Consider the following 16,604-nt stretch of genomic DNA (forward strand, 5'->3'; position numbering starts at 1 on the left):
CTTAGCATTCTTCAATAGAGTGCGAACCCGTGAAATATAGTCCATTCGGGGTTATTGAGTTCTTTTTTTGTTTTTGTTTTTTTGCTTTCTTAGAGGTTAACATTAAACATTCTTTTTATGGTAAAATTATCTCAAATGTAATCTAGTCCGTGTACAATTGTATGCACACCAGTCTTTGGCATTCTTTCTTCATCTGAGCTGCGATCTAGCAAAACATAGCTGTACCTGATATTTCATTGCGTTGCCAGTACCAAAGCTATTAATTTTTCGTATTTTCCAGTGGTTACAGATCTCTTGGTATATAAACCCGTGATTGTTTACAAATCTCTTTATTCGTTGTGCCATGCTCCACACATGCCAACCAAACACGAAGGTCGTATTTTATCTTTCGTTATAATGTTCATTACAAAGCAAAACAAAGGTGAAAATCCACAAATCTAATAAGTTCCTTAGTTTGCAGTGTGTAGTTCATATCGCTGATTAAAACCTTTCTTATTTTCAACATAAATGCCCACGCGACAGAAAACGTTTTCATACAACATTGCATCCGATTGACCAGATCTTCCGATAACAAAATAAAACAAGACGAGAATGAAAAGAAGGCTCATAACAGTTTCTGGGAATTATGTTCTATTTTTAACTCGTTAATTGCAGCACTGACCATTTTCGTTTCCAGTTTTGCCTAAATCCGAGCTACTTAAAAAGATCGACTGCACGATTTTGCTAAACATACGTTCAGATCAGAAAAAAGACATCGAATTCCTTCTAAAAATGATATTCAAGTTAAGCCAAACAATGATTTTAATGACCTATATTCAAGAAAAAAAAAAAAAAAAAAACCGTTGCAGAGATCTGTCTGTCGTTAAATTTTTTGCCGCAAATTCTGACAGAAAGGTCATTATCAAAATATTCAACATTACGGAGTTATTTAAAAGCCCCTCATACCATTTTATGTTACCATCGTTAAGTCAACCCAGCAGAAGTTAAGGAGGCATTTTAAGAAAAGAACATTTCCTTTAAAGGTAATAAACAGCCAGCCAGTAATACACTCTATTTTTAGCCTCGCCAATGAAGAAACGATGTTCCGTCAAGTTCACGGTCATTTCAGAACCTTTTAAATCGAATAAAAGACGACCTGGTGACCAATTCCTCTATTTGTCCTTTTTGATAAGGCGTGTTTGTAATGGTTTTTCAACTTCAGAGAAGAACCTTTTAATAAACTAGTGGAAATTATTGAAAAAAAATATGCATTAAATCGTTCTAGAGCTTCAGTGTATTATAGTTGATTTTATCACTCAGTTGTCAACAGGAAAGAATTGTCTCCAGTAAAACGACCGAGTCTTTATTTCACAATTAAATAATGAAAGCTTTATTAATTGTAGTTCCTCGCCGGAAAACCTTTTGGAAATGAGCCACGATTTTAGCAGCGTCGCCTCCGCATTTCTCGCATTTCTAGACAATTCTTGGTCTCTCCAAATCAATTATTTGATCTTTGGCCACTGTTGATAACAACACTTTTGTGTTTGCTTCCTGTACAGTTTAATTAGTACAAACAGTTAATCAGCAAATTGACATTCATGGTCTCGAATTGTTAATTAATTCTTTGCTGTTTGGTTGAGAGGCAACCGAAGATGTGTTATTTCGTGTCACAGCTGTCGTGTTATCAGGACTCAGCTGGCGTTCTTAATTAAAATTAAGACACCCTCCCTGTCATGTGCAGAAATTGAAAATGCTCTAGGCAAATAAATGAAATTAAGATCTACAGTTAAAAACGAAAAGCCAAACATAATTCAAATAGGTACAAGAGATAAAATTCAATATACTAGCAAAGAGAACAAAAATGCAAAACATGAGGCGACGTGTAATTGTAAATAACTATGGCTTCAAAATAAACGTTTATATGTTGACTGGTCAAAGCAAGTTGTTAGCTCCGTGAAATAAGCTTTATTCAGGTAATGGTGTTCCCAAGACAAATTCTACAAGTAAATATTTCCTCCCACCAATTTGCTTCTTTTTTTCGTCAATTTTTTTACCTGTTAAATGCTGTTGTGAAAACAACTCGAACAAATGCAGGATGCGCCTCACTATTAAAAAGAGGGAAATCCATCAACGTCGAGAATGATCTCGTCCTTGGTGCCATGGCGTCGTAAGCTGCCTAATGATATCCGGCGGTTTTTCGTTATTAAACCTCTAAATGAAAATTAATTTTTCTTATTTAGTAATCATTGTACAACGCTTACTTCTATAAAGACCTCACGGCTAAAAATACTAACAGCAGCCCCGGCGTAGTCTCATGTTTTATTTATTTAGGGGTGAAATGTTCCCGAAAAAAACAGTTGGCAAATTGAGATTGTACTTATTTTTCACTTTAATTTATCCGAGCAAAATGTGATCACAAAAAGCTGCAAAGAGTCGGGGACGACGAAACAATCGAAAATCCCTTCAAACACGGTAGTAAACATTTTTTACTATTGTCTCTTTGTTAGTCAGTTTGTGTCGAGGGATCATATATTAAGTGTTGATACAAAAGTTAAAACTAAAAGGTTGACGTTTTTAAGTTAACCAAAGGACAGTTCAGCAATGATGATTGCCAAGAAAATATCTTGTCTTTATTTTGTACCTGCTGCAAATACAGTTACCATGGGAGAAACAGTACTCCAGATACTCCAAACTTTGCAATTGTTTCAACAAGTGCAAATTTGAAGTCGGTCATATGCATCAATACAATCGTGATTATAATGCATACTCTGAAACAACATACTCTTGTAAATGAATCAATAAAAGGGCTCTTTATGAGAAATTATCAATAGCAGAGCGACAAACACTAACCGGGAATCGATTTTTATGAGAAATCTATTAGCCATGAATGCAAACAAAGGACTAAACAGTACTCTTGCCCAGGCAACTTCAGTTTTAGTTTACAGACATTTCTAATTCTTGCTTTCGTTAAAATTTTCAGCCTCACTCTCTGCTCGAAACCAGCCGGTCAAATTTTGGATATGTCCTCTTAATTGATCCCCACGTCTTCCATATAAAATGTTGTAACTATTATAACGCGTGTCACGAAATTTTTGCGGGTTCTAATTTTGGCAATTCAGTTTACGTTTTTTGTTTTTTTGTTTTTTTTTCCACCAAGCTAAAATTTTCCCAAAAAGTTTCTCCGCAAAAATTTACTCCATCGTGAAATTATACATACAAACCTCACAGGTAGAATCTTGTAGATGCCATTCATTTAAAACATTTCTTTCGTTCAGAAACAAAACGATCAAATTAGAAACTAAATGTTCAGAAATAGAACGACGACATGTCCCTCGTTACACTACAGGTTTAGCTCATAAAAAGTATGTACAAAAGGTTTGTCCGAAGACACTATCAGCCACACTGGAACAAGACGAAGTTGTAATAGAAGGACTGATTACCGTGTAATGAAATTAAAAAAAAACGTCGAAAATGTCGTATTTCAAATAAACCCGACTTCCTGCAAATCGCAAAAATTGATACCCAGCTCGAAAAACTAGTCTTACGCGATCGCAAAAATAAGTTCCCGCAAAATGAAAAAAAAAAAAAAAAGGGTAGCAGCAAAATTATGCAGTGTCGCTGAACGATACCACTAGAAAGGATTGCAATTATGGTAACTCTCTAACGGGGAATCAATTATAACCTTGCAAAAGACTTTTGGTTTTCGAAATTTAACATAAATTATAATGGCCAGTTCTTATTCACTGTAATACAGAGCTTGAATAAAGGCACATTAGACACGAAAACACATTTCAAGTCAGTAGGGGTAGTCAGTAGGAGAAGCTCTTCTGTTGCCAACTACAAATAAGATATATAGAAATGTGGCAATTCCCTAGTTACGGATTACTTATGATCAGCAATTCTCTTGCAAAATGCGAGAGCTAGGTCTTATGTTTTAAAGGAAACTAAGTAACCATGGCACATTTCAAGTGAATAACAGCACCTTAATTCATATTGCACCGGTATTGGTCACCAAGAAATCAGTAATGTGAGGATAACACCTTGTGCCTGAGAACTACCTGAAGTTCGGGGTAGTTCATATTTTAAAGCACAAGAACTGATGTGCCTATTTTGGAATATCCCAGAGCAACAACGTGCTCATTGGCAGCCAATAGCGGTTTAGCATTAGTAAACAAATGATTAGATTATTTGTTTAGCTACTAACATAAAAATAGGTGTTTTGTAAAGGGTTCTTCGGTTACGCCTCCGGTGGTGGGTCACCGCATATGCACGTGCATACCACTATCCCCTCTTGGGTTACGTATTGTTAGGTTAAACGCTACTGTTGGAGCCAAGTTTTGTGTGTTCTCTTGGTCTTCCAAGATTTTAAAAATCCCGGACTCCCTGCAGCCGGAGAGATTCTCCAGGTTTTAGGCCAAAAACCTATTATAGTGGTAAGAGAAGCGTAGGCTTACTGCACAATTATCGAAAGACATTTAGAGCAGTCCAGAACAGAATATAACCTCTTTGCACGAATGACGAAAGGCGCCCAAACTGTTAGTGAAAAAGAGCAATAACAACAACAACAACAACAACAACAACAAAACAAAAACAGAAACAAATAAAGAAACAAGCAAAGTCGGCTATTGTCGTATCGAATTCAGCGTTGTTACGGGTAAACTATCCAGAGACAAACGTTACAGGCTTAGAAGACATCGGTTGTCAGCCCTTGGAACACTCAGACTATGAAGCGACGCCCAAGTAGGTTAACGAGTTAGCGGTTCTTCATGAACGAAGCTTTCCAGAAACAAGTGAAGTAATAAAAAACCTGGCTGACTGACGGAATGTTGAAATACTCATCCGTTCAGGAATAATGTCGATTCGTAACCACAGACCCCTTGATCAGGAAAGAGACTAACCCTGAAATAACAGCACAGTCAGCTGTAAAACTTTGACAACCTAAGGTACCAGGACTTGACATTAAAACTAGGAGAGGGTGAACGAGATATCAGCATTATCTAGCTTATGCGAACCTACTGGTCAATACAGATTGATTATATATTGGTTCCTGAGTCACATTCACAGTTTTGTCTTTCTGAACGACAAGTGAAGATTTTATTTTCGTATCTAACCATAACGTAATTTATGGGATTTTTTTTTTCTTTTTTTTCTAGTTTAGCAATTTTGAGTCACATGAGCGATGTTTTCCTTCGTAAATCACACCGGCCGTTACATTAACTTTATTAAGCCGGCCAGGAGCGGCCATGTTGACCGTTTAGTCACCACTTATTAGTTTGAAAGGAAGATATTTGTTGATTTATGTTGGCTTGGCTCTACATGCTCAGGCATTAGGCTATTTTTAAGATTGCTTGACTTAGGAGGGTTTTAAGCTAAGGTCGGAGGCATGCGAGGAAAAAATGTGCCAATATTTCGTAAACATAGAAAAGCCAAAAGTAAATAGTTTACTGAAAGCCATGGAAACCACCTGACCTGACAATCTGTATCATCGTGCAGCCCCTCAGTTGTGGTGAGAACTACCTGAAGTTGTAAGTAAAACAGCGGAAAAACTGACTTGCCTCAGTCAGTGATGGAATAGCCTAGAACAGCTATGAGCAATTTAGGATAAGTAAAAGAGGGTTTAGAACATCTAGCTGTAAATCCTGTTGCTTTGTAAATTGTTCCTTTGTCTTACGCCCCTGGTGGTGGGACAGCAGGTGCCACTATCCCGCCTTGGGTTGCGTTTTGGATTAAACGCTTTTCTACGTTTACGAAGTATCGGCAAAATCTCTCCTCACAAGACCAAACTGGGACTGGCCAAACATTGATATTTCCGTGTAGCTTTAAACTAACACACAAATCACGTAACAAAACTTAACAATTTTAAATGCGCTACCTGGTCTCTTCGCATAAATACAACAAAAAGTACGTTGCGGTTCTTACAGTAATTCATATTGCCGTTGAACTCACACAAGATGCCACCGAGTGATCGTCTCCAGTGATGGAAATGTTATCTTGCACTTCTCCCCTATGCATCACTAACTCGTGGTTCCTGCCTGCACGAAGCTCATGTCTCTTGCATTTCAGCATTCTAGAGAATTCACTTGAATACCGCACACACGATTGGATGGCAGGCGCTGTTGGAGTAGATGAACCACTGAGTTGACATAATAGCTGAAACAATAGCCGAGTATGTGATATCAGGCTCTCCAAGGTCCATGTAGAGGAATAAAATGTGATATGGCAACCAACACACAGCAAATAAGCTAGACAACGATAATCACAAGCATGCAGACTATCCGCTTTTGACGCTGTTGATAAACTAAAAGTGGTACAACAATATCTCAGTGTAATAGATGCATATGCTAACAGACGGAGTGTGACCTGTTCTGGCGGTTCGCTGTCGTATTCTGAAGGTGGCGAGGTAGTGCAGTTGGAATGCAAAGAGAAGTTATAGATTGCAGAACAGTTTAGTGTTGACATGTTGATGAGTTTCGCAAAAGAACTGCTTGCAGAATGAGCAAAGTTCGCGCATCGCGCGATCTACGCTTTATGACGTCATTGCGTTACCAAAGTGACTCGCGCGCTGTGCATTATTCCACTTGACATTTCAGAATTGACGATAACAGATAAAGGATACACAGCAAAACTACGGGGTTAATATATAGAAGTAATGCTTTGGGCCAGATATTATTTAAAATGCACTAAAACTGATGCACAAGTCCGTGAACTTTTAGGCCTGACGAAGTATTTTTTTCTCATTTTGTATGATTTGTTTGTTTTCGTACTGTGTTTTTAACGGTTTCCTGCAAATGCGGACCTTTTTTCCGTTCGCGTGATATCCCAGGTAGAAGTTCAAAGCCGAAATCAAATCTTCACACTTTTGGCCCAAGGATTGATTTCTCGCGGCTGGTTTTGTAATGCATCTATGAAAAATTGTTCGCTTAAAATGATAAATAAATTAGTGACCTGATAAGAATTTGAAACAACTTTTGAAGGACGCTTCTAAACTGCTTCGCCCGATTGAATTATAGTAGTTAAAAGACACAAATAATTTATTACATATTGTAATTATTCCTTTTTGTATTTATAAGATAACAATACGGAAGTAGGGTCTCTCTGCATACTGACACCTTCTCCCAAGCAAAAACGCCGAGCCTTCCCACTGACATAAACAGATAATAAGATATCCCAGTAATCTTCTCGTTAGCCTTTAATCTTTCTAAATATATCTTGCCCATCTCCATTTCTTCATTCTCTAATTTTTCAAATTGTTGAATTTGAAGAGGAAGTGGGGGAATATATAAACAAGGAAATAAATACAGATGGAGTCATCTATCTTATTCAAAAGCAAATCAAACCGCAATTTAGCCTGAAGACAGCAAACTATTTGAGACATCAAACGCTAACTATACTTTTCAATAATATTGATGGGTTTCTTCTATTAATTTCCTTGTGCGGCAAATTATGTCAGCGAAAGTCACGTATTTTCGTGGATTGATTAAATTGACAACCAAATCTTCATAAATAATAAAAAAAAAACTTTAAAAGAAGGATAACGACAAACTATCGAAATGAGTAAACGGCTTTTTATAAGACCAGATGAATAAGTTGGTTCATTTAATTTTATGACCGCTTTTACAACACTATCCTTTCGAGTTGATTGTATGTCAAAGGGGAGCGATGGTCCAGATGCCGGAATCTCGCGACATAGCCAGTTCGGCGGGGCTCTCAGCTTTATGTAAATTTTCATATGATTTTGACCAGTGATTAAAGTATCATTCAAAGGAGATTGTCATCTTTTGAATGCCAAAAAAGGAAATAAAGATGCCCACTCTGAAAAGGCTTTGATTAAAAGGAAAACAAAGTCGGAAGAAGGTTTAACTTAGGGGAATTCTGCCTCCTACTGTCACGTTTACGGGAAACAGCTCAAGTAGAAAGACTAAATAAGATAGTTCCAATAATAAAGTTTTTCCATGCTTATCTAAACATTGGCTGAAAATCTCGCGGACTACCTAACGTAATTCTTATTTTCACTCACCTCGAAGGTTTTGTTCCCAAAATATGTGAATTCGAAGGTTTTTCAACATGGACTCGATGTTTTCCATCTTAAACAATGTGACGAACAACACAAACAACTCAGCAGAAATCGCGCCAACGGCGGCGCCAAGTGAACCGGTAATGATTGAAAAACCCTTCTACAAATGGTTCCGCGTCGCAGCATACAGCTTCGTCTGCCTGAGCGGAGTGTTTGGTAACTTCATGGTTATCTTTGCCAGTCGTAAACCAGGCATGATTACAGTGAGCAACATTCTCATAGCCAACCTAGCAGTGGCAGATTTCACTGTTTCTCTCATCAACATTCCCACCGTTGTTGTTTACGGTCATCTGACGTACTGGCCATTTGGCGGTTTTCTTTGCAAGCTCATTCCATTCCTGCAAGGCTTGACGTTATCTGCTTCGGCTGGAACTCTGGTAGCCATCGCTATAGAACGATACTGGCAAATTGTTCGGTACACGAAGCGGAAGCCTAAGGTCAGAGAAGCTTACCAAGCCGCTTTAGTCATTTGGGCGTCCTCCATTTTCATCCCTCTTCCGATGGCGGTGTTCAGTAAGATCACAATGTGGAAACAAAGAGAGGAAGAATTCGCGATCTGCGTCGAAGAATGGCCAAATCAGAAAATAAGGCAAGCTTACACAACACTGTTGTTCTTGCTGATGTACTTCTTTCCCTTGCTGCTTATCTGTGTCCTTTATGTACAGATTAGTCGCTTCTTGAAGAACCTGCCGCCAATTCGACGAGGTGTGTATAAATGTTTGTTGTTTTATATTATTCTTAAACTAAACAAATTGCGGAATCCAGCATGTGTTTGTGTTTTCAGTGACATCAAAGGCTTCCTTTGCTTAAGAAATACATGTTCAATGTAACAGTTAAGTTTATTTTCCAACCACTACTGCTAGAAAAAGAGATAAAGAACAGCACAATCGGAAAATAACAAAATGCACAAAAAAAAAACAATACCAAAGAAAAAAATACCCAAAAAAGAGAATATTAAAACAAAATGGAAACGAAAACAAACCAAAAAAATACAAAAGATAATATCAAAACACAAAGAATACCGAAGAAAAAGAAATACCAAAACAAAAAGAGCACCACAACAGTCCTCGCCGACGTCCTCTTCACTAAGATCAATTAAGTCTTCTTCAATTTAATTATAGGAGTGGAAAAGCATTCTTGGATATGCAATGGAACTATTGCTAAAAGTGGAAACGTATTTCAACTTTCGTTGAAACAAGTAGAGGCCTACTAGCTGCTCATCATTCATATGAGGCAAAAATGATATACCATGCATGTTTTTTTTTTTTTTTGTAAAGAGCGGCGGGGATGATAGAACGACTGGGAGATAACATGCCTTTCGCTATCAATTTGATATTTGTATTTATACTGGATGATCGATCGATCTACGTTCCAAAACCTCCTCTGCTTCATGTTCACATCTTACCTGTGAAACACGTTGAAACGTCGTTTTTCTTTTCTCTTTTTCTTTTTTCTTTTTTCCTTTAGTTTAATTGTGATTCACACTACTTACAACGCGTTGAAACGTCACCGTGTATTGTCTTGGCAAAACAAAGGAAAATTAAGGAAAATAGCGATCACAAGTCTTGTTGTCCTGGCGTTGCAACGCATCTTTCTGGCACTTTTTCCAGATGTTTTCCAACATTTGAATAAATTTATCGCGAATTCTTGTTTACGTGCAGTCTTAAGACACACCCTCCTTAATGTACGTCACAGCTCCTTTGTCACAAGGACTTACCCGAACTGGTGAGCCAAAATGACAGCAAATTTGAAAGTGTTCAAAAATTTATGTCTCATTTCAGTAACCACCGGAGTTCAGGGGAAGACGGTCCGAATGCTGACTATTGTCGTGGTGTTGTTCGGCTTCTGCTGGTTACCATACCATATTGTTTACATGTACCTTGACTTCAGTCAGTCGCAATACACCCAAGCTATCACCTCATTAGTCCTGTTTGTTCAGTGGCTGATGTTTGCAAACAGCGCCTGCAATCCTGTTGTATATGCGGTCTTAAACGTCAACTTCAGGCGCAAGTTCTTTGCGATGCTTTTCAGACAGCAGACGGGACGAAGGCTAAATAATGAGCATGTGTCGATACGCGTCCAAACAGTACGAAGCGCCGTGTAGAAGTGTCACCGTCCTCCTCGAGCTACAATACGAAGGCACATCGTAACGGAAGATTTCATTTTGAATGTTATTTCTATTTATGTTAAGTAGATATTAAGAGGCTGTCTCTGTAAGAACCCACCACTGATTTTACTTCGAAAATTCGATTTTTCTCATAAGCTGGGATTTCGAAGCCCTTACCTAATCAATCACTAAAATGAGTTTTATTTCATTGAAAATTCCAGTTGAAGTTTTCTAGGATTGATTGAAGTTCGGTCCGCTCGACACAAGTTTCATGCCCGCCGAAACTGGAAAAATAGCACATATTGCCGGCGCTCTAAAAAAAATAATATTCGCTCAAAAGTCCCAATTCTTTTTTTCAACTATAGATATATCATAACAGTTTGTTTAGCCATGTTGCAATTATAATTCAATGTTGTTCCTTCAACGGCTAAAAGAAGATTTCCTACCTGTTAAATCGAGTTTTGAACCAAACGCGAAAATAGCTCTACTTTGAAGGCACGTTTTAAAAATGTGGCACCTGTTTGAAACTGCTGAACTACATGAATAGAATTGAAAGTATAAATGTCCCTTAATTTAAAACAATAATAAAATTTGTCTGCCCACTAGGTTTTCAAAACTAACGACCGCTTAAAGTTCAGGAAATTTTGAAAATATTCCAGTGAGTAACTAACACACTCGCCTTCGTAAAGTACTCAGACAAATTCCCGTAAATCTCTTACCTGGCTTCAAGATTAAAGTTTTGGTCCTTTGTAGCGATCCTTGAAACCTAGGTAGCATTTAAACTACCAACTTTTCCTTCCAACTGTAGGTTTGTATATAAAGTAGATTTATACGTTCCTCATCTGTGCCGAGCGTGACCGTCACATACTTCGATGTTCTTAGTATTTCTGACCATTGTTTCCCTCGAAGCCGGTTTAATCTCATGACAAACCTCTTGAAAGGTTTGTAGAAGCACTCCTTTGGACAACTCTCGGCACACATACATGTATGAACAGTAAACGGTGATACGGGAAACCAAGGAAGGATTGATAAATGCAACGGCCATTTTGTGTTTACAACAAGTGATTTAGTTCCCAATCTTCCCGTGAGTAAGAGGTTTTTCAAGAGATTAAACCGGCTTCGAGGGAAACAATGGTCAGTAATACTAAGAACATCGAAGTATGTGACGGTCACGCTCGACACAGATGAGGAACGTATAAATCTACTTTATATACAAACCTACAGTTGGAAGGAAAAGCTGGCAGTTTAAATGCTACCTAGGTTTCAAGGATCGCTACAAAGGACCAAAACTTTAATCTTGAAGCCAGGTAAGAGATTTACGGGAATTTGTCTGAGTACTTTACGAAGGCGAGTGTGTTAGTTACTCACTGGAATATTTTCAAAATTTCCTGAACTTTAAGCGGTCGTTAGTTTTGAAAACCTAGTGGGCAGACAAATTTTATTATTGTTTTAAATTAAGGGACATTTATACTTTCAATTCTATTCATGTAGTTCAGCAGTTTCAAACAGGTGCCACATTTTTAAAACGTGCCTTCAAAGTAGAGCTATTTTCGCGTTTGGTTCAAAACTCGATTTAACAGGTAGGAAATCTTCTTTTAGCCGTTGAAGGAACAACATTGAATTATAATTGCAACATGGCTAAACAAACTGTTATGATATATCTATAGTTGAAAAAAAGAATTGGGACTTTTGAGCGAATATTATTTTTTTTAGAGCGCCGGCAATATGTGCTATTTTTCCAGTTTCGGCGGGCATGAAACTTGTGTCGAGCGGACCGAACTTCAATCAATCCTAGAAAACTTCTATTGGAATTTTTGATGAAATAAAACTCATTTTAGTGATTGACTAGGTAAGGGCTTTGAAATCCCAGCTTGTGAGAAAAATCGAATTTTCGAAGTAAAATCAGTGGTGGGTTCTTACAGAGACAGCCTCTTAATGTTTTAGTCTAAGGCGTGAATTAAGACAAAAAGCTGAAAAGGTTGTAAGTTCTGAATGACAAAAAAGTCAGCGCAGACGTATCTTATAAATATGTTTAGGTTGAATTTAGAAATAGCCAAACATTGACGCTACATTGTGAATAACAATCGTTTGATATAATTATAATCCTTACGGATATCGATTCTCATGTACTAACGCTCAATTTGATTAACAATCTTGCCACACGGCTCTGCCCTTGGTAATCTTTTGCAATTGCGCTTGATACTAGCTTTATCACTATTTGGCGAGACATTTAAGGTTCGCTTTTTTTTAGTAAATGTTGTGGTTTTTTCCATTCAAATTCTAACGGTTCGATTTAGAGTAGTAGTATGACGATTTTATGGCCTATTGCTGGTTTTCAGTGTCACGCAATTCAAAATAAATCAAAATCAAAATCAAACCGCTCAATAGATGAAGTCCAGAATCTGGGAAATGAAAGAAAGTAAATATGCAAAGAATCTCGCCAAAATTCTGGTCACAGCAATTTTTCTTATGCGAGATATGCGGAGAAATTTTTTACCCAAATTTATAGAGATTTGTATGGAGACGCCATGCTGGTGCCCATCCGTATGGGCACCAACATGGCGGCCGGAAACCAACAGAAACATCTGTCACTGAGTTTTGCTACAAAAGCGTGAATTTATCCCTCGAGAAACTCTAAAACATTAAAATAATACTTTTTCTAAGACATGAAGTGTTCAGATAGCCAAGTTCCCCGAAATAAGTCACTTTTTAAACCATCATGACAGCTCTCTAGGCCGTCATGTAAATACCGCGTCACGCAAAAGCTTAGAAATTCAAGCGTAGTGTATCACAAAACCAAGAACCCATTCGGAGCGAAAATTTGTATGAACATTAGTTTTCAGCTGCTCTTATACATCATTAAAGTAAAACCTCAGGAAGATCAATAGTTTTGTAGTTCGAATTTTGGTGACGTCATGTGAAAACCAGCTATTTGCACAGTCATCATTTCCATAAAATGAAGCCGATTATATTATAGAAAAGAAGCCACCCATTTCTGATTATTACGATAAATTATTACTATTGATAGCTATCGATCTTCGGTTCCTGGATTGACTTCGCCTGTCGATCAAGGAAAGAAAAGTACGGAAAAGTTCACAAAGCAGAAAGTATATCTTTACTCCGGACAGATTTCTGCGTAAACTAAAGAAAAGATTAACAGTGGATCTATTTTTCTCTCAGGTCTTTGCTTCCGACACTTCAGTAAACATACAAATTTATCTTTAAACCACAGTGGCGGTCACGTGACGTTTGAAATCCTTTAGCAGGTCAAACTATGAGACTCGAAAATGGAGGCTTTAGTTCATTTTATGGCCACACTTTGTAAAACTAATCGCATTTTGAAATATAACATTTTCCCACTTTCCAATATACTTACTGACCAACTGTGTGATAACAATCCTCTCACTTTGAATGTGCCGCAGTGCCGTTCTTTGAAATAAAAAAAAGAACAAAAGTTGCCACACTTTGTCAGTCACCGATACAAAGAGTGATGTCGGTTATTACAAAGTTTAAGAGTTTGTCAGTATTACAAAGTGAGACACCTATTTCATTACACATTATGCAGTGGCGGATCCAGACCTTGAGCTAAGAGGGGGGCCCGATTTTGTTTTACTTGCGCTGCCGGCTTTTCTTCCTTCTGTCATTTCTTCTTCTTTCACCCAAAATAAGGGGGGCCCCTCCCCTAGATCCGCCACTGTTATGTCAGGTTTGTCAAAGTGCGACTGTCATTGCAAGCTGCAGCGGAAAAGGAGTGTTATCACAAAGTGCAGCAGCTACATCAATACAAAATGCGACAACCGTTATTACAAGTTGTGAGAGGTTTAATTCTAAGTACTTCAATCATAACAAAGTACAGCGGTAGCAGGAGTTGGTACAAGAATGGAATGACTATAGTGATTCTTAGTATTCTTCAGTACCAAACACTTGAAACAGAAACCACTGGTCGGTGTGTAAGAGTGCCTAGTACCTAAGGCTATACAATGCCAAAAAGGGAAGAAGAAAATAAAACACTAATAGGGGAAATAGGAATTAACGCGAAGTAGTTGCATGAATAATTCCCCTACAGCTGTATTTCACGGGATAAGTAAGATCGCTTTTATTTGTCTCGTTACTCACAAAATGCCACAAATTAAAAAGCCAACAGAAGACAAGCGTTATTACAAAGTGCTGCTGAACAAAGTGTGTGGGGTATTACAAAGTGCGACGAGATTATTACAAAATACTATAGGTAGAGTATAGGCGCAAGGGGTCACTGGCTAGTGCCGTACTTCACTTTTTTTGAAAAAAGCAAGCACCAAAACATTAATTCTTCTAATAATCTTTATCCCCTCTTGAGCGGTTGATAAACAGATAAAAACAGCAATCGGCGCCGTACCCGTAAAAAATAATTTGTGTTTTCATCGAGTTTCGCAGTTCTCCCTTTATCAGTTAGTAGGTAAAAGAAGCTTGTAAACACAGCCAGGGATATGTGAGAGAGTTGCTGCAGTTCTTAAATCATCTGCCAGTGCTATTTTCCAGGTGTTCGTCCTTTCATTTATCTACTGGTTGTTTACTGGTAGCTAGGTGTCAAAAGCAGGAGGGGGGAGGGGGAGGGTGTCTTCTTGTGACGCCTTTACTTAGCTAGGTTTAAGTTTTGACTTTATCTTTGGGCGCTTTTCGCAATTGTTGGACATTGCTTGAGGTTTTGTGTCGAGAGGACACCCTGTGGAAGGGCACATACCAATTTCCTAGTCGTCGGGGGGGGGGGGGGTGGTAAAGGGAATAACGGCCCCTGGACTGTATTGTGTAAGCTGGGACTTGTTTTTGTGAGTCGAGTAATACATATTTTACACCTTAGTGATCTCATGTAAGGATTTTCTTGTACATTAAATTTCCAAGAGGCATCCATGTTATAATTATTTTATTTGGCTGACTTACACGTGCTATGTTTTGAATGTTAGAAATGTATGCAAAAAACCTCTTATGTTTTATGATTACCAATGAAGCTGTTTATTGTGCCCTTTGGCAAACAACAACTTAATTTGCGAGAAGGCATTGAAGCGATATCTATGACAATGTAAATATTTTCTGTTTATACTCTCAGCTTTGCTTTGCTTTCAAAGTGTGCTATAATATGTCATAATTAAATAGCAGCGCATTTAATACAACAGAGTTGTCTTCTTTTACTTTCTCTTTGGGGTTGCGTATGCCTGAATTCGTTCTTTGTGATATGAGTTGATTTAGGTACTTTGTAAAACTTACAGGTTTGTTAGTTTGTGTGTTCTCCTTTGTTCGTATCTATCAAATGAACTGGAAAATTCACTGATATGGAAATATTCCAAACACGATGTAATGTTAATAGCTTCATTGCAAAAGAGAGGAAAGTCACAATTGAAAATAGACTAGTAATATTTTAATGTTATTAGCATTATTATAAATAAATTTCTCCTTCAGAAAGATTCTGTACAGCCTGACTACCAAATGTAAATCCTACGAAATATATCGTCAAAAACAGCGAATAGCAAAAGGGGAAAAGAAACCTTGAGTATCTGTCAATTTTGTTTCCGTCTACAGTGTAATGAAAAGTTTTCTTTATTTTCTCCATAAGTGACTTTCGATCGCCATATTTATATTTCCTTAAGATGGGCTTTGAGTGATTGCAAGTCTTGATGGGTCTCTTTGGTCCATTGTGTTTGTAGATTTTACCGTTTTTATTACCCTTCGAAGTACCTAGAGCGTTATCCAGGGTATCGGTAAAAATGTATGATTTGCCTCCCATGCAAATTCGTATCTCCATTCTATGACAGTTGTCGACCTGAAGTAAGAAAGTAAAAGAAAGAAGGAGAAAAAAAAAACATTAACACAATGTTACATTTTCAGTAGTAAGCGTAACTGTCTAAGTAAAATGCCTGTAAGCCAATAAAACAACTTCTTGTTTCCTTCATGGCGCCAGAGTCAAGTTCTATTTTAGTTCTATTTTATTAGTATAATGAGTTGTTCTGAGATAATGTACGGGATCCTAAAAGTGATAGACCATATTCGTATTCTCGGTATTGGACTGGAACTAACTTGCAATGGAGGCTCATGCGGGGGAATATCATTAAAATGAGATGAATATCATTTGCAAATGAAAAGACTCCCCGCATTAGCCTCATTTGCAAGCCAGTTCCAGTCCAATACCAGGAACACGACTATGGTCTATTGTGCGCACGATTGCATCAACACCCGGGCGTACAAGTTAGGCGGTTTGGGATAAAAGAAAACCTATAAAACGTTTGCAAATGATACCGCCTCAACATATCCGTTATTTTCGATCTGATTACATCCCAAGCCAGTATTCTTACCCAGTCTTCTTTGGCCAAAGCAGTATGGGCTCTGTCTCCAGGAACAAAACTCCCGACATACTTCATCCTTCTAGAATACCTTAGGACAAACACGTACTCTACCAGAGTAAAGAATATGAAT

At 37.8% G+C, this 16,604-nt stretch overlaps 2 protein-coding genes across 2 annotated transcripts in view; one reads left to right on the forward strand and one right to left on the reverse strand.

Annotated features, from left to right (window-relative positions):
• Window positions 1–7,917: 7,917 nt before the first annotated feature.
• On the forward strand, window positions 7,918–10,880 carry LOC145469207 (neuropeptide FF receptor 1-like). Its single transcript, XM_081452902.1, has 2 exons — window positions 7,918–8,758; window positions 9,835–10,880. The coding sequence occupies exons 1-2, from the start codon at window positions 8,044–8,046 to the stop codon at window positions 10,155–10,157; spliced, it is 1,038 nt and encodes a 345-aa protein (XP_081309028.1). The 5' UTR covers window positions 7,918–8,043; the 3' UTR covers window positions 10,158–10,880.
• Window positions 10,881–15,537: 4,657 nt separating this feature from the next.
• The window catches only part of LOC145480116 (gamma-aminobutyric acid receptor subunit rho-2-like), a 7,405-nt gene continuing 6,338 nt past the window's right edge, over window positions 15,538–16,604 (reverse strand). The window contains exons 7-8 of the mRNA XM_081458574.1: window positions 16,484–16,604; window positions 15,538–15,954 (exon numbers count right to left, since the gene is read on the reverse strand). The exon at window positions 16,484–16,604 is cut by the window's right edge and continues 262 nt beyond it. Of these exons, the coding sequence (XP_081314700.1) occupies window positions 15,571–15,954; window positions 16,484–16,604 (505 nt within the window). The 3' untranslated portion in view covers window positions 15,538–15,570. The remainder of the gene's footprint in view (window positions 15,955–16,483) is intronic.

This window comes from Orbicella franksi, chromosome 2, assembly GCF_964199315.1.
Source record: "Orbicella franksi chromosome 2, jaOrbFran1.1, whole genome shotgun sequence".
Lineage (NCBI taxonomy): Eukaryota > Metazoa > Cnidaria > Anthozoa > Scleractinia > Merulinidae > Orbicella > Orbicella franksi.

Excerpts from the sequence above, each read along its gene's own strand:
- LOC145469207 (XM_081452902.1), top strand. The coding sequence starts at position 8,044 with ATGGACTCGATGTTTTCCATCTTAAACAATGTGACGAACAACACAAAC. Across the intron at positions 8,759-9,834 it reads CCTGCCGCCAATTCGACGAG|TAACCACCGGAGTTCAGGGG; the intron begins GTGTGTATAAAT and ends GTCTCATTTCAG.